Source organism: Dunckerocampus dactyliophorus, chromosome 3 (assembly GCF_027744805.1).
Source record: "Dunckerocampus dactyliophorus isolate RoL2022-P2 chromosome 3, RoL_Ddac_1.1, whole genome shotgun sequence".
Lineage (NCBI taxonomy): Eukaryota > Metazoa > Chordata > Actinopteri > Syngnathiformes > Syngnathidae > Dunckerocampus > Dunckerocampus dactyliophorus.
This window is the reverse complement of record NC_072821.1, coordinates 16,545,377-16,563,072: the sequence shown is the minus strand read 5'-3', so window position 1 is coordinate 16,563,072 and position 17,696 is coordinate 16,545,377. Positions and strand designations below refer to the sequence as shown.

General features: G+C 42.1%; 1 protein-coding gene across 5 annotated transcripts in view; it reads right to left on the bottom strand.

Annotated features, from left to right (window-relative positions):
* dmxl2 (Dmx-like 2) overlaps positions 1-17,696 on the bottom strand; it is a 37,870-nt gene that overhangs the window by 6,545 nt on the left and 13,629 nt on the right. For 2 of the 5 annotated variants that reach the window (XM_054770483.1, XM_054770484.1), the window contains exons 20-49: positions 17,331-17,617; positions 16,816-16,982; positions 16,078-16,729; positions 15,636-15,965; positions 14,988-15,107; positions 14,711-14,846; positions 12,642-12,752; positions 12,349-12,518; positions 11,586-11,683; positions 11,288-11,453; positions 10,542-10,806; positions 10,201-10,403; positions 9,711-10,076; positions 9,151-9,333; positions 8,771-9,067; positions 8,469-8,660; positions 8,295-8,371; positions 7,951-8,081; positions 7,306-7,551; positions 6,903-7,085; positions 6,527-6,607; positions 5,548-5,738; positions 5,155-5,288; positions 4,988-5,073; positions 4,677-4,878; positions 3,115-3,232; positions 1,790-1,855; positions 1,008-1,094; positions 758-879; positions 543-681 (exon numbers count right to left, since the gene is read on the bottom strand). In XM_054770483.1, coding sequence (XP_054626458.1) covers positions 543-681; positions 758-879; positions 1,008-1,094; positions 1,790-1,855; positions 3,115-3,232; positions 4,677-4,878; positions 4,988-5,073; positions 5,155-5,288; positions 5,548-5,738; positions 6,527-6,607; positions 6,903-7,085; positions 7,306-7,551; positions 7,951-8,081; positions 8,295-8,371; positions 8,469-8,660; positions 8,771-9,067; positions 9,151-9,333; positions 9,711-10,076; positions 10,201-10,403; positions 10,542-10,806; positions 11,288-11,453; positions 11,586-11,683; positions 12,349-12,518; positions 12,642-12,752; positions 14,711-14,846; positions 14,988-15,107; positions 15,636-15,965; positions 16,078-16,729; positions 16,816-16,982; positions 17,331-17,617 — 5,606 coding nt within the window. The remainder of the gene's footprint in view (positions 1-542; positions 682-757; positions 880-1,007; positions 1,095-1,789; positions 1,856-3,114; positions 3,233-4,676; positions 4,879-4,987; positions 5,074-5,154; positions 5,289-5,547; positions 5,739-6,526; positions 6,608-6,902; positions 7,086-7,305; positions 7,552-7,950; positions 8,082-8,294; positions 8,372-8,468; positions 8,661-8,770; positions 9,068-9,150; positions 9,334-9,710; positions 10,077-10,200; positions 10,404-10,541; positions 10,807-11,287; positions 11,454-11,585; positions 11,684-12,348; positions 12,519-12,641; positions 12,753-14,710; positions 14,847-14,987; positions 15,108-15,635; positions 15,966-16,077; positions 16,730-16,815; positions 16,983-17,330; positions 17,618-17,696) is intronic. The other 3 variants (XM_054770485.1, XM_054770486.1, XM_054770487.1) reach the window with 3 other exon arrangements.

Genomic DNA, 17,696 nt, shown 5'->3' with positions numbered 1-17,696 from the left:
TTTCAACTTTTTTTTTGTTGTTTGACAATTGCTGGCCACATACCAATCACACAGGTAAGCCAGCATCGTTGGCAGAGAAGACAAAAGAATCTGGCCATGCAGAATTAAACTATTTTCTTCTGACGTTTCTTTTTTGGCATTAATGATTATCTTACCGCGGGGGTAAACAGATGTCTCGCTAGTAGCTCACTGCACACACTAGCTTCCGCTCACTTTCCCTTGCTTATCCAATCACCAGTCAGAACTCAGCAAATGATTTTGTGCATTTTCCCCACTCGGGTGTTAATAAAATATTCAAGTGTCAACAAGGAGGCTGAAGAGCCGCATGCAGATCCGGAGCAGCGGGTTGCCAACACCTGCTCTACAATGTGTCAGTCCCATGACCGACTGGTCCAGGGTGCTCATTTAGGCTCGCAACCTAAATGAGCTGGGACAGACTCTAGCGTTCTGCCACAACCAGACCAGACAAGATAAGTGATATAGAATGGATGGATATATACAGTAAGTGTGTATAATGTATGTCAGTGTGCATGAGTCTGTACCACGCTGGCTCCCATGCTCGTCTGCCCACTGCCAAGCCATGGCATAGATGCAGAGACAGGCATCTGTGGTGGTGCAAACGGGACAGTGCTGGCCTGGGCAATGTTGGTGTGAGACGATCGGTAGTCAATGTCATCAGAGCTAGAAAGCAAAGCACAATTCTGACAATTCTGACATCGAAATAAAACATTTGAAGACAAATAAGGATCCATCAGACCTGCGTGATTCTTTATCAAAATCCTCTCCTATCCAAGTGTAGGGCTGCACTGCCACAAGCGTAGAAACATCCACCTCCTGGACATCATGGGTGGAGGCCAGCACTATTTCATTAGAGTTAGCCTGGAAAAGAGTGTGAGCAGGTTAGTCAAATGTCAACTAATGTCATGTTTCATGTCATTGTCAACCTATCTATATTCCGGTATATTTCCTCAGCATGAAAAAGAAAGCCTCAATGTCACCAACTTTACCTTGTTGATTGCAAATGCCATGATTATGTCAGACTCCTTGTGAATGATTTTTGCTTTGCCTCCTGGATAACCCAGATCTGCCTCCACCTAGATAAGTCAAAAAAGCAGACAGAATGTTTAAACAGTGGGTACCGGTATTTAGAAGCCGGTTATCAGAAACATTTCTAATTAGGAACATTAGTTAATTAGGAAGAACTATGGGCAACCTACTCTTTTAGCCAATTTTAGTCAACAAAATATATTATAACTCCAATTTATGTGAAAAGTAGCATCAAGAAGAAGCACATTCACAGGAAAAAAGTAGTTAAAGAAAAATCTGTCAGGGGCGCACAGTTAAAAGTCAGAAGTGGTTTGGTTTCCTCAGAGAAACCCTGCAAAAGTAGCATACAGTGTTGACAGTGAGCATGCAAGTAAAAGTATTATTATTTTATAACTAAACTTATTTTGTGTACCAAGTGATTTCAGGGAAGCTTTGATGCTTTTGTCTTCAAAAAAGAGAGAAAAAAAGGACATTTATCTTTTATTGGTAGGGATTGGATGTGATGTTATGACAGAGGAAAGCAAACACATCCCAGACGTGTGATAGATTAGCCTTGAGTAGATTTTATGCTTCCATAACCGCAGGAGCAGTCACTGTGAAACCAAGCTGGAGATGAGACTAGACTAATCTCATCAAAATTGTGTTCAGTAAATGTGTAAATGCATAATATAGTTGCTCCCTCAAGCTTGGCTATGCAGGGACTGCCCCAACCAATCAGGGACAGGATACTAGGCGATACTACCTTATTGAGACTGCTAGCTCCAGCTATGCAGATTGGGTTTACATGGTCCACATGGTTCTCTACAGACTATACAACACACATCGAGGCACAGAACACACCAACAACACAGCACAACACAAAACACATGCACGCAGGACAGAAAAATAAAACATGGGATGAAAAAAGGAAATCAAAAAGGCTGATTTTTGATGTATAAAATATACTGAGAATTCTTTGGTGAAGCCAGCTCATCAACATGCAGGAGGTGGGGGCTTGTCCGTTTTGGACGGGCATGCAATCATGAAAATGATCACATAATACACTACTGAGCAGTACAGCCCGACCGATTTATTGGCAGGCCGATTATGACGCATCACCGATTAATCAATATTGGTGAATATGTAACAGATTTTTTTGCTGCGCGGGGAATTTGTCGCTCCGTTCCTGTGTGTCTCTCTGTGCTGCTCCCTGCCCGAGTACACCCCCCCCAATTTATGTTCATGTACAGTATATATCCTATGTATATCAATGTTCTTATATATATATATATATATATATAAACATAAACATATCGGTTATTGGCCAATATAGCAAATATCGGCCAATACAAAAAATATCAGCTGATATATTTTTTCAGCCCCCAATATCAGTATCAGCATCAGCCCCAAAAATCCCATATCGATCGGGCTCTACTGAGCAGTTGAGTCAGCACACCACTAAACTGTCCTGCGCTGGACTAGAGGTGTCTGAAAAAGTCAAAGCAGGCATACTGACAAGAATAATATCAACATATAAATGCTCTGTGGGTACTTCTCAGTGTACAACAATTAAGGGATATGAAGGATGGGTTGGGCCCTACAAGCATGACATTTATTTGGACATCCGATCAGCTTTTATCTCCAGATGTCTGGCACTAATCAGTGGGTAAACTACATATGCTGTCAAAGGAATATGTAAAACTAAGAAATAAAGATACTGAATTAGCATATGCAAAAATAATTAAAAGTCCATACGTTATTTTCTAAATAGTAATAATCAATACAATAAATGAGAACTGTATTTTACAGCTTTTACGACTGCTGTAAACTGACACCATACCTGCCAAGTGACAGTAAATATAGCTACTAAAAAGGTAATTCGGGAGATTACGTTTGAATTTCTACGTTTGAATTTCTACGAATTTCTACGTATTTCTACGAATTTCTACAATAAGGAGGTGAGCAAAGAATGAATAAGCAAGAATTATGGTGTAGATTACTGTTAACAATCATAAAACAATGCCTGATTTCATTATCAGACCTAATGTAAAATAAGGAAAAAAAACATGTAGCACGCGAGCAGCTCACCTCGCTCTGCTTCCTTTTCTTGGTGAAGATATAACGAATTAAAGTCTCCTGGAGCACTTCCTGTTTTACCAGGAAATGCCACAGGCGTCGGGCTGGAAAAGACTGGTGATTCTTTGTCCTGAGAAAAATAAAATCATTAAATATGTTAGGTAGTTTATACATTCCTTGATATTATATCATTCCAATATCATCCCATATACTGTTGAAATTGATTGATCATGGGTAAGTATTCATTCAATTACATTCATGATGTACATATGTGTGTGTGCATGTGTGTATGCAGTGGTGTGCAAAAGTGTTTGCCCCTTTCCTGATGTGGCATGTCTGTCACACTTACATGTTTCACATCAAACAAATTGAAATTATGGATGACCCGATTCGATCTTCTGGATCGAGATCGGCTGCCGATCCGCTGTACTGTATTTTGAAGATCAGATAGTATCGGCCTCCACCACGAGATGGGGCCAATCCGGTTGCCGTATAACTCCAACACTATAGATGTGGTAATCGGCTTGAGGTCACAAACAGATGGCCAGACATTGTCCTTCAGGATTTTTTGGTAGACAGCAGAATTCATGGTTCCATTTATTGCAACAAGTCTTCCAGGTCGTGAAGCAGCAAAACAGCCCCAAACCATCACACTATCACCACCTTATTTTACTCTGGGTCCGATGTTCTTTTTCTGAGATGCGGCGTTACTTTTATGCCAGATGTTTTTCTCGTCAGACCACAGAGTATTTTCGCAAAGGTCTTAGGGATCATCAAGATGTTTTCTGCCAAAACTGAGATGAGCCTTAATGTTCTTTTTGCTCAGCGTTTTCGTGCTGAACTCTGCCATACAGGCAGTTTTTGCACAGTGTCTTTCATATGGTGGCGTCATGAACACTGACCTTAACTGAGGCAAGTGAGTTCTTTGGATGTTCTTTTGTGACCTCTTAGATGAGTCGTCGCTGCGCTCTTGAGGTAATTTTGGTTGGCCGGCCACTCCTGGGAGGGTTCACCACTGTTCCAATTTTGCGCCATTTGTGGATAATGGCTCTCACAGTGGTTTGCTGGAGTCCCAAAGCTAGGTCCTATTTAAGTGATTTCTTAATTGAGAACAGGTGTGGCAGTAATCAGGCATGGGTGTGGCTGGAGAAACTGAACCCAGATGTGACAAACCACAGTTGTGTTTTAACAGGGGGGGCAACTTTTTCACACAGGCCCGTGTAGGTCTGGATTTTTGTGTCCGTCAATAATAAAAACTTTCATTTAAAAACTGCATTTTGTGTTTAGTTGTGTTGTCATTGAATAATATTTAAATTTGTTTGATGATCTCAAACATTTAAGTGTGACAAACATGCAAAAAAAATTAAAATTAATCAGGAAGGGGGCAAACATTTTTCACACCACTGTATATGTATAAATATTCTCATACAAAAGGAGTAAAACACAATGATAGTCCCTGCTGTAGTAAAAGGGCATCTAAATCATTTGCTGATGTTGCAGTAATAAGGTGTCACAGCTAATGTTTATAACCTGCCCCAATGTCAGTGTGTCAATGTGATTGATGGAAGTCTTACTTGAAGGGAGTGTTGTCTGGCTCCAACATGGCCTTGTGTCGCAGTATGGCAGGACCACCTCCTGCACTGAGGTCGGTAGGGTAAGTGTTAATGTAGTTGGGGGGCGGGCCGTCAAATTTATTCATTGGGTCCAGTAGAAGCTGTTCCCAGTTCTCCAGGGTCTTCAACACAGCATTGGTAAGAGGCGAAGTGACTGGCAAGTCTGTAGCACACACAATTGACAAATGTGATGCTTAAATTATTTATTTAGACATACACAAGGAAATAAAACAGTATATCATGCAGGAGTGTAAACTTTGTTGCGTTTGTACCTGCAGAGTCGAGGCCAGTGATAGGCAGAAAATTCTTAATGCAGTTATGAACGAGTTTCACCATGACCAGGCGGATCAAAGCCCAGCTGGGGTGCCAAACAGACATTAAGGATAAAACTTAATTTGATGCACTGTTTCACAAATGATGCACCAGAATGACAGCCTACCTGTAGGAGTTGGGGTCAGAGTGCTCGGTTATTTGCGTGTCGGAAAGAAAGGCGTCATCATCATCATCATCATCCTCTGCTCCGCTTTCATCAGAGTCGCACAAAGCGTTGCTGTCTGACAGCGGCAGGAAGGGCTGAGAGGACAAATATTGAGGAGTGAGGGAAAGGAAGATGGATTAGTTGTATAACCATGTTGCATTATCTATCCATGTCCATATCATTTTTACTCCACTTGTTGTCGACATGGTGTTTATATTTGTATACTGCCTGTTATGCCTATGCATATTAACAGAACTGCAAACCTCGTTTTGTTGCAATGATATATGTCAAGTGTAATTCAATGACGATAACTGGATTCTATTCTATAGATTCTAATTGTGTCAAATGCCTTACTTTGGCCACAAAATAATCCCACATGCTCAGCTCTGGAGGAATGAACTTTTCTCTGTAAGTGGGTCTCTCTGTGGGCACAGGTGGTGGAGTGGCTGGTGTCTCCTTCACAGGGCGTCCAGGAACCAGCATCCTCATGTTGAATCTACGCCTGTACCGATCCACATCCTCTGCTGGGGCTTGAGGGAGCACCACTGGTGGACAAGACACAGCATCTTTCATACTTTTATAATACCAACCACGTAATCTGCAGTCTGTAAAATGCTGGAAAAGGATAATGAGGAGTTGACACTTCACTGTAATGGCAAACATCAGGAAAAAATGTCATCCACACTCTAAGCACAGCACACATCCACAATAGAACACTGACAATATACAGTACATCTGAGTAAAAAATGCACTATACAGACAGACATTCAAGATACTGTATATACACAGGGAAACATTCACTAGATTGTGCACAAACCTGCACCATTATCTTGGAGCACTATCACAGGCATTGCACCAGACAAAACAAGACAAGACACAAAACAGTAGACAGTGCAGTTAGACTAACACAGACACTACACACACATATTAGTGGAAGTCATTGTAGTGTATCACAAATATTGTATAGAGACAGAAACACATTAATAATGATGGTGACTTTGCTGAGAAAGACAAAGAATTAAACCAGTGACTGAATCCTTTTCTGTAACAGTGAATGTTATTTAGGATAACTACATGAAAGTGTGTACGGTACGTGGCTCTGTGTTTGTGAAATGTCAGCTATGCTCAAAAGCGCAGCGTTTTAATCCTGATTCCTATCAACAGTTATGGTATTAAGAAACTCTCTATTTTGCCTCTCGTCTCCACTTGGAGATATTTTCTACACTTAGAGTCTTAAATGCCAACATGTACTGCATCTTCCTCTCCCACCAAACACAATCAGAGCACAGATAAGTTAGGCCAAAAGAACTTCATTACTCCTCACAGGATATACCTGGTTTAGTTGCAGCTTCAGATTTAGTCTGGGGGGGCACAATTATGGCTTCTGCACCCACCTTGCTTGCCCCAACTGTCGCTTTAATGGCACAATAAGGACAACAGCATGAGTTGAGCATGGAGGACATTGCACGCACATGCGGTACAATCGACACACAAAACACACGTACGCTACAAACACACAAACTGCGTCGTGGCATATCCAAAAAAAACACTTCAAAACAAACAGGGCTGGCTGTTTTTAAATACAATCAGTTTAATCATGTGAGAAATTGAAGGGGGGAGTCAAACATCTGCAACAATGCAAACCTGCACATCTACCATGCACTTCAATCCTGCAAACCAGCACTGCAATCCACCAGCTTCTTACTCACAGCTGGTCTTAGTTGCTGGTGTCACAGTGCTGGGCCCACCGCTCCGTGAAATAGGAGGGGGGGACCGTTTGAGACACTGGGTTTCATTGAGAATGGGTTGGGGGGTTTGGGTGAGGCTGCCCTGCTCAGGTCTTCGTGTCTCCAGAGACTCATCTGGCCTGGCTGCCTCAAAATCAGCAGGCACTGGGGCACAGGGCAGACGGCACACTCACACAAAACACAACACATCTACAGCAGCAACTTTGGGCTCAGGGGAAGATTTCTGCAATTACATTGTAATCTAGAGGCATTAGGATGGAGCAAAAAGCAACAATGAGAAAAGGGGTAAGAGGAGAGACTACAGATGAGGTGAATATATGAAAAGACCAAAAGCAATAAAGAAACAACAAAGCAATAATTCTACCTGGTGGGGCTTCAGGCCTCTTTGGCTTAATAATGACTTTGGCTCCTCCTCCAAAGACAGCAGCCCACATGCGGTTGTTGAGAGGATGTGCAGCAAGGCGAAATAGTTCATTGCTGTTATGAGTGCCCAGGCCATGGATCAGCAAGGCTAGATAAACAGCCATGACTGCCTCACACAGTAGCACATTGAGCCTCGGCTGGTCCTCCTCCCTGGCAGATGTCAACAGTGAAATCAGGGACGATACACCTAGAGAAACAAAACACACACACACACACACACACACAACAGTGTATCTGCTTAAACAAGTCCAAATAATATCCAAAAAACAAAAATGCTGTCTCTGCACAATATAAAGCTGATTTACTAAGCATTAGCATCATGAGCACGATCTGTCTTTCTGTGTCCTTTCCAGAGGCCATGAAGCTCCTATTATAGAACACCATCTGCCTCTTTGCATAAACACAGACTTCCTGCTTTGTGCTGCTCATCCTCTTCCTCTGCTTTTCATATTTTGTCACAATGACGTTGCGGATGGTCTCTTGTAATCTCTTGTAATCATCTCAATAGCCACAACTAAAAATTACGTTGACCAAAATTAGTTCAATTTAACACGGGATAAAAATATGAATTATTTGCTCTTTTTACCTGGCCACTGGGCAGGAGCCGAGTTGGGAGTTACATGTTCCTCTATGCTTTCTGTGCGCAGTCGTTTCCTCTCACTGAGCAACAGGCCCTGGTACACCATGCCAGTAAACTGGTTGGCCTCTGTCTGGCTGCTGCACAGTTAATAACAGAATTAAAATGTAAGCATGCCATTAGCGAATCAAACTTGTACAGATTTTTTTTTCCTAGAGTAAAAAAGAATATTTCTAATCAATCCAATTTGTCTCCTCTGTGAATGGCATCACTGCACTGAGGCGGCACATAAAATAAGCCTGTAAACATTAAAATGCATGAGAGAGAAAGAGAGAGAGAAGATGATAGGGTACCTGTAACTATGGCTGTCGCACAGTGCCTGATAAATGCAAGCAGACAGAGACGCTGCTAGTGTGTGTAGGGCATTTACCTGAGGAAGAGAGACACAATTCACTTTTCTGCATTTAAATTAGGTAAAATTATGCAAATAAGTCTAAGCGACTGCATGGTTAGATTTAAGTTCTGACCCGGTCATCTGTGATATCTGGATGTGGCGGAAGCTCCATGAGGGTGATGGTGTGGAGGATATCATGAATGTGATTGCTTAGGTGAAGCACGGGATTGGCTATGACTGTCTTGGTGGGTGCAATGCAGGCTGATAGCAGAGGCAGGGTGGTTGGCAGAGGCAGGGGAGATTGCAGCTGTTTCACTGTGATCTCCTAAAAAGGAAAAAATATGAAGATTCTTTATTTACTGAGGCAAAAAGAGTGATCTGCATGAATCAAGTTCCCAACACCTTGGATACCTTATCCAATGTATGAATAAGTACCTGTTGACTCTCCTGAAGAAGGAACAGGAGCTCCATCCGCACAGAGGTTACTCCTCCTCCCTTGGCCCCATGGAGACTGCAGTAAGAAAGAAAGACCCTAAGCAGTGCCTGGTTCTTTCTCAGCCAAGCCTTGCGCCTCTCTGAGTGCTGCTGCTTAGCTTGAAGACGCCGCCGTTCCATTTGATGACGCTCATAGGCCCCGGCGTCTGTTCTCTCCAACATGTCATCCGGTATGTCCACTGATGCTGCTCGCTCTGCCCAGTGCTCTGCCTCCGACGCCTCCTCCTTCCCTTCTACCTGCATGTCATTATAAAATCATGAAATGTTTATATCACTCTCAGTGGTTTCATATATGACATGAAAAATGTGCCATACTTTACCTTGTAGTTACAGATGTTATGCATGGCTGCAATCTCCTTTTCCAGCCAGCTGTAGAGCTGAAAACGAAGCTTCCCTCCATCTACCTCAAAGCCTGTGGCTAATGTGCGAAGCTCTGTCATCAGGATTTTCAGACAGGCGCGGAACTTCAGCTGCTCAGCTATCACGTCCACTTCAGACTCACCCTTAGACATAAAGTGAATTGAGGTAAGCCACAGTTGCAATTTTATTGTTGCAATCACTTTGAATAGTTACATTATTTAGTACCGCTTACATTTCATACCTAAACACGGTGTCTGTGAGTGATACTGATTTAAATTTGTCCACCGCAATTTGCAGAATTCTAGACTTAAAAAGGAGTGTAAAAGAGTCTTACTTGCAAATTGCAGACAATAATTTTTTTAAAATCCTGATTTACTTACAGAGCATTGCTTTACAGTGATACATAAAATTATATTTTAGCTAGGTTACTCATTTTAAATGTGGCCTATTTCAATACCACAACTGAACAGTGTAATAAATTATAGAAGCATTATTGCTGGTTTTAATGTATTTGTCCAACCTGTGAGTCATCTCTTTGTTTGGATTCAGAAGTACCCTCTGCTTTTGTCTCAGTTTCAAGTTTCTTCATAGTTAAACAATCATCATCATCATCTTCATCCTCTTCCTTATCATTGCCCCAATCCAGCTGTAGCTCTTCATCTTGCAACTTGATCACAGGTTGGCTCCAGTCGAGGCCCCCTTCACTTTCATTTCCTCCCCATGCAGGGGCAGCAGGTGAAGCCCAGTCCAGACCTGTGCTCTCTTCCACTGGCTGGGTTGAGTTTACATTAGCCTTGGAGGAAGCTTTGCTGAGGGGTGATGAGCATTTCTTGGTAACTTTGGGAATCTTGGAGAGCACCTCCAAGGCCAAAACTGGGCAACCCACCTGTAGGGGATTCAAATAATTGTTATGGCTAATGGCTAAATATCTGTCGTCTTAAGTATTTTATCATCTTTACAGTGTGTAATAGTCAATAAAAAGTTCAAGACTGCCAGATCAGTGAACTCACCTTGAAATGAGCATTTGCAGTAGTGAAGAACAATTTGCGCTCTATAAGGTTGATCTCAACTGCACTGCTCTTTTCAGAAGTGAGACCCACAGTTGCTGCTGTACCCTCTGAACTTGCAAAGTGGCGCCGAATGATGAGAGGATGTGTTCTTAGATAGTTGTAGAAACTGAACACCACAGGGTTGCAAGATTTGACCATCACATCTAAGACAGGGGGTAAAAAAAGTAATGGAAATGTAAGAAATATGTAAGTAGAGCAAATAATGCATACAGTAATGAAAAGATACATGTATTTTAGTTTTTGTGAACAAGTGAGTTTTGGAGTGTTTCAAATCAGCTCACCAGGGTTATCATCATCTTCTTTGGGAATGCGCTCTAAGAGTGTGTCCAGGGCTTGGGTGTAATTCTTCATGATCCAGTATGCAATGCTACGCAAGAACGGGTCAGGGTGAAGTCTAGAACAGTGGTAACCACTCCCGTCCCTGTTACAACCAAGAACCTTCTCATAAAGGAGGCCTTGGCAGGTGGATGAGCTCTCAAAGTCTGCTTCATACAGCCTTGCCACTATCATGGCTAACTGGAGATCCTCCATCTTCTCCATCAACACCTACACACCACAAAATCGCAGACAGTAGATAAGAAGCTGGTTAAAATTCCATCTTAAGTACATGTTTATTCATTGAATAACATAAATGGTTCAATATAATATTGCTGAGATGTTTCTCCAGGTTTCAGAGACATGGAGATGAAAAAGGCAAAGCTCACCCTGAACTCACTTTAAAAAGTGTTGTGTTTTCCTCTCTTTCCTTTTTGGGCTATCTATGTTTTGACTATGTGCTATGACAAACACTGGCCAAGGAAAAATATGTGCACATTTAATGCATATTATCAGTATAATTTAGACTTCTAAGATGTGATGTAATGGCTTAGCAGAATAATCACAGATACTAACAACAAAAAAAAGCCCCCATTGTGACACATGCAGTTTTATATACATACTATATATTTATGAAATGTACTCTATGAACAAGAAATAGAATGGACTATAACTACTAATCACACATGCGACACATGTGAGTTATTCACACCTCAATGGCGTCTTTGAGTGATCCAGCAAGCAGGAAGAAGGCGGCTGACTGTTCAAAGCGTTGCTTTCCCAGCAGGGAGAAAGCATTTTTTAGAGCTGCCTTTCGCCAGCGGTCTTCACTGAAATTGTTCTTGAAGAACTGAGTCATCTTCTCATCATGCTGGGACCTGAGACAAACAAACTATTGAACTTGATATCACAATCACTTTTTCTTAAGGTAAACTTTGTGTTATGTCAATTAAAAACCAAAAAAATACAATAGCTGATTTTAAAAAGCTGATAAAAATCAAGAGTCTTACCTGAAGAGTCCCCAAAGGACAGCCTTTTTCTTCATGGCCAAGTAGAAGAGAGCAGCATCTAAAGGGTCATTGTGCCTCTGGAATGCAGCTTTGCCCAACTGATAATTTAGAAAAAAAAATAATTATTACTAAATAATTGGTTCAGATTTTACAATGGACTGATAGACTGAACCTATTAACAGTCCCTAATAAAACTACGTTAGTTTTCCATAATTTTATTGTACAATATTTTAGAAGTTTCAGGAGACAACTGTTGAAAATTTTGAATCATTTGTGAGGGCAAAACAACAGTAATCAAAACCTTTGTATGTTAAAGCCAATTACATGCAATTATTTTAGGTTGGCTTTTATTTTAGTCATGATGAACAATTCGTGTTCTTGTCCATCCATCCATTTTCTATGTCGCTTATCGTCATTAGGGTCGTGGGGGTACGCTGGAGCCTATCCCAGCCAACTTTTGGGCGAGAGGCGGGGTACACCTGGTTGCCAGCCAATCGCAGGACACACATAGACAAACAAACGGTCACATTCATACCTTTGGACAATTTAGAGTCGCCAATTAACCTAACATGCATGTTTTTGGAATGTCGGAGGAAACCCCACAAACGCACGTGGAGAACATGCACACACGCAGAGATGCCCAAGCCAAGATTCGAACTCAGGTCTTCCCGAGCTGATTGTGTGGCCGACATGATAACCACTCGGCCACCGTAGGTTTCCCAAAGTAACCAATATGGTTCTTAGGATCTAGTTCTGGATGCACCTTTTCCACCATTTTCCTCAAGGTGTTGATGTTGCGTATCCACCAACCGACACCTACAGCTCGGAGTTCAGACCACTGTGGGTCACCTCTCTGCATGGCTGGGATCATGTTCAGCAGCTCCTCCTCTGCCTCAGAGTGGAAGGCCCATGCAAAGTGGCACGTTGACAGACCTAACGTGGTTAGATAGAGCAATAAGATGAGTGAAAGCTATGTGGAAAAAAACCTGAGGATTAAAGGAACTGGACAGTTCTCATGGTAGTAGCTTAGTTTCATTTTAAAGTGTTGCACTTTACCCTGGTGGAGAAGCTGCATGCGATAGAGCGGTGGCAGAGAGGTGAGCAAGCATGTATGAAGACGCATGGCCAACAGGTACCTCAGTCCACACTCATCCAGAGCCTCACCTCCTAAAAACACACAAGGTAGCTGTCAACTTGTGTCTTTTTAACTACAGAGAGCAGGAGATCTCTGTTTTAAAACAACCATGTCACAACAATGTCCTTTAGTACCACTACAGTTTATGTATTCCTGTCAGTCAGCGACTCCTGTCCCTGAACCTTCTTACCATCTTTGTGCTTACTTAGCACTGGAACAATCTGCTAATGTCTTCTCCTCAAAAGACTAAATAAGAAGGATTATGCATTAAAGGAAAAGACAAAAAGATAAGGAATAAGGGATGTATGTTTATAAACAGCTACAGAGCATAAACAATGCTGTTTATATCACATAACGATTTGATGGCTGAAGATTACCTATGTTAAGGAACACACAATCAAGAGAACGGATGCTAAATGTAATATTCATAACCTTTAGCCAACCCAAACACAGTATGATCTCTAACCCAGGGTAATAGCTCCTAGCAAAAGACAATACAATAATACATTATAGAGCTACTCAGCAGTATTAGTGTCTGTGTGTAAATAGTAACTGTAATTGTATTAACCTCATCACAGTCAACATGGTTTTCTTTTCACTCTTGAGTATGGACAGCCACCACAAAATGACCATTTGGTTTTGGTTAGAATATTTCACAAATACATTTGAATGACGCTACAAAACATTGAAATCTACTGTGGTCTACACCAGTGCTTCCCAGCCTTTTTCGTCTTGTGTATCCCCACAGCTTTTTGTCATACCATGAGTATCCCATCACTCATACGTGTTAATAATTCTCCAAAAGTAGAATGTAACACTTATGATTTTCGCGCAGCTGTGCCACAGGTTATTGTCTCCGTGAGGAAACTAGTTGCAGCACACACATTCCATTTCGTTGTCTGACTTAATAAGAAATGACTAAGAATATTTACTTATCTTGTAAATTAAATGTTTCCACGTTCCCCCCTGCAATTTCCTGACATACCACTAGGGGTATGAGTACTACTGGTTCGGAATGACTGGTCTACACAGCTTTTCTAAATATAAAACAATGAATCTGTCTAAATTTAAACAGTGTGTGTTTCACAGTGTACAACAAAAATATAACACCACATTGACACAAATAGGGATGTGCAAGTACACCACTATCTGTATCTGCATCTCACAAATCAAAATGATCTGTATCATCGTCTGTACTCGGAAGTGGGCAGGGCCCAGGAAGTAGGAGTGGTTTAACCAGAACTGGGTGGGGCTTAAATCGGTACATTATTTTAAGTCCAAATTTGACATGGATTGATCAGAAGTTGCTATATTTATTGTTTATTATTCTGCTATATGTGTAATGTGCATGAGTGTAAGTGATCTGTAAGACTATTATTTAATTATTTTTTAATGATCGGTGTGAAGTTGGTGATTCATGCAAACATGCAGTGATGGCAAACAGGGAAATACTCTGTCAGCCTTGTTCACTGTAGTTTTCTCAAAAGCACCGCATTCAGTACGACAAGCAAAATTTTCCAACTGACTTTATATCACCAGCCAAATTAGAAGCGAGCAGACAAAAAAAATAAATAAATTCTGGCAGTGACCGATGCAACACGAGCAGTTACAGCTCTGTCTTGTCAAATGCGCTATGTACGCAATGACACAAGTTTTCCAAGTAGCTTTAGATACAAGCTGAGCTGAGGAAACCCCCCCCCCCAACACACACACAAAAAAAACTGTCCGGAGTGGAGGCAGTGACCAACGCGACAAGAGCCGTTTTTAACTCTGTCTTGCATCACATGCTCCTCTCTCTGGCTGTAGGGAATCTGTCTAGGGAGGGGCGGTTGCTGTGTGTGACTGGCCAATCACAGAGCGTGAAGAGTGAATACATAAGTAGTTACCCAATGAGGATTTTCCTTCATCATGATTACGGATAATGACGAGCTGTACTCGGAAAAAATGCATTGTCATTAACGGCTTATCCCTAGACACAAACATTTCAAACCTGTGTACTGTTGGTCAGTGGAGTTGGTGACTTCAGCACTGGTAGTTGCTACTGTGTCAGCCAGGGCCACCAAGAACATTTGCTCAAGTCGTGTCAGTCCAGGGAGGCTGGAGTGCATAAGGTGACTGGACAACACCTAAACAAACACAAGATATGTTTGGAGAAGAGCAGTGACATGATGATGCTTGATGTCTATCATTGCACAGCAATTACTGTGTTGTTACACCATTACAATTCAATTCTTCAATTCTTGAAGGTGGGAGCTGCTTCACAATACCTGTGCATGCTCTGGTCCAAAGTAGGTTGGACCATACTGGGAAAGGTTGATAACGCGAGACTTCTTCTCTGGTTTATCAGTTGCAAAGTTCACAAAGTCGTCTGTGGTGACTGTTGGCACCTGAAAAAAGAGTAGGGCAAGTATTGAGTATAAGATGGTAACATAGTTGGATAATGGGAGAGTACTGCCAATGAACTCACAAGAATGAAGAGTAATAAATGTTGTAGTGTTTAGACATGGCATTGACAATAAGATAGAACATAACATAGTAGGATAATGGGTGAGTGCTGACAACGAACTCACAAGAATGAAGAGTAATGAGTGTTGTAGTGGTCAGACATTGCATTTTGTACATAGTGGTTAAAGACTCTTCTTCCTTGTATTGCTTCTTGAAATCGCTCATCTTGATGCTTTGTTTGAGTTCCTTACTCAATTTGTTCCATAATTTGATTCCACATGCTGAAATGCCGTGGGTTTTTAGCATTCTTGCATATACGTGTTTTAAGTTTAGTTTTGCCCTGAGATCATATTTCTCCTCTCTTGGTGAAAAGTATTGTTTGATAAAGATAAGATAAGATCAAATAAATCTGTATTGTCAATCAGTCTACACAATCAAATGACAAAATATGTGTTATTATGTGAACCAACCTGGAACAGGTCAGCATATTGGTCATCAGTAGACTTCTGCCCTGCCTCACCATTGGCCACTTTGGGTCCTTTGACAACTTCTTCTGCCCCCTTGAAAGAAGTATCTTCATCGGCCAGCATGAGCGCATACAGTGGAAGTGGGGGAATGGAGTTGATTTCGGTGTAGTCCCGCCCCCCATCACGACCAGCCACAATAGTGTCTTTTGCTGTGCTGCCTGTCACACTGATGGTTCGGGACAGATGTCTCCTGGCTCCTCCCTCACCTGCCTCCACATCCCTGACCACAGCGACCTCCCCAGCAATACACTTCACCAAATGAGCAAGAATGGCCTGACAAAGACAACCAATGGCATATAAATTGCACCAGGAAAATGCAGAGTTAAATAATAGACCTATTTTGGACATACTACAGGATGAGAACGACTCAATGAGGACGACTCACCTTGGCACGACGAACCTTTCCCAAATCCATGAGTTCAAGCAGTTGTGTAGGATGATACTGGGGTAGAGTTGGAGACAAGGAGTGAGCTGCTTCAAAAAGTCCACCTTCTTGAAGTCCAGCTGGGGCACGGAGTGCCTCATCTACTGCAGTGCTCCCTTCAAACACACTCTTAGATCTGGCTCTCCCTTCAAAGACTGAAGAAGAAGCTGTGCTTTGACCTCCAGCAATGTCTGCTGACGACAAGTTGCTCTCCTCTCCCTCACCAGGCTTCTTGTCCTGGTGCCACTGGGCATACACATGCATCTCACAGTCCATGCCCACCACCAAAATGCCATCCCTCACCCAGGACAATGATACTGGCAGAGAAGGCGTGCCATCCACAGAGGACAGCAAGTCCACGGCCCGCAGCAGGATCCAGCGAGAGCGGATCCCCTGTTTAATACTGCCCCCTAGAGGAAGGGTGATAACAGCCACACCCTCTTTGCTGCTAGTCTGTTCGTTGACCATGCCAGAGATCCGGCCGTACATCAGAATGTTGGATCCAACCCCCACAGTGAGGATGTGTGATCCGTCTTCTTTTGACAACCAGTCCAGGTGGACATAGTGCTTGATGTTAGGTGAGTTGTGGTCTCGGCTCATGTACAGGTCAGATCTGGTATGGAGAAAAATTTATTTTGACCTATAATACACCTAATAGCAGTACAACAGCATGTGGAATATGTTATGTGCCATCATGACCTGCTGTAGACAAAGAGGTTGGAGTCCACACTGACTCTCGGGTCCAGGGTTGCTGAGGGTCTGTTGAAGTCATCCAAGTGAAGTGTTTGCTCCAAGACCCACTCTGAGCCACCAGTAGATTCACACTCATAAATAGACACGTGCATGGAGAACTCCTCTCTAGAAATCTGTAGGAAAAGTTGTGCAATGATTAAAACTAAAATTAAAATCTATTGTGATACAATAAACAACCTCTGCTGTGCATAAGGTTTGTGAAGATGCTCTGTTAGCAACTTGAAAAGTACCGGTTATACATTATGAAGAATTATTTAATTAAGAAATATTTATTTTAGAACACATTAATATGCATGTAGTATTTTTGGTGACAATTTTACAATAGTATTTGTACCTTGATAAATGAAACTATCATCTGCTTGCATGTATTTTTTGTATTGGTATTTTTATTAGAATTGGGGCTGCAAATGAATGTTTTCAAAAGTACACTACTAGTGCAATGGGTCATTCTTGTACTGTACCTGTCCTTGGCGTGGCTGTTTAAAAGCCACAGCCAGCCTACCAATGTAGGAGCATGACACAGCAACAGGTCGCCCCGACACAAACACGGCACTGTTATTGTCTTCCTCCTCGTTCATTAGCGCCCACGGCTCCCAGCGGTACACCCGCTTGTCCTGGTCATTGTCACAATCTCCATCATCACCCTCTACAGCACAGCACCAAAACCGCACTCGAGAGTCAGAGCAGGTAGTAACAATCAGATATGGAGCCAGGCACACTGGGTAGATGGAGGAGGAACTCAGATGACCTAAAACAAGGAAAATGGATGCGTTAGAAAAATAGGAATAAACTAGTACATGATCAGCTGCCTTATTCTTTTACATTGT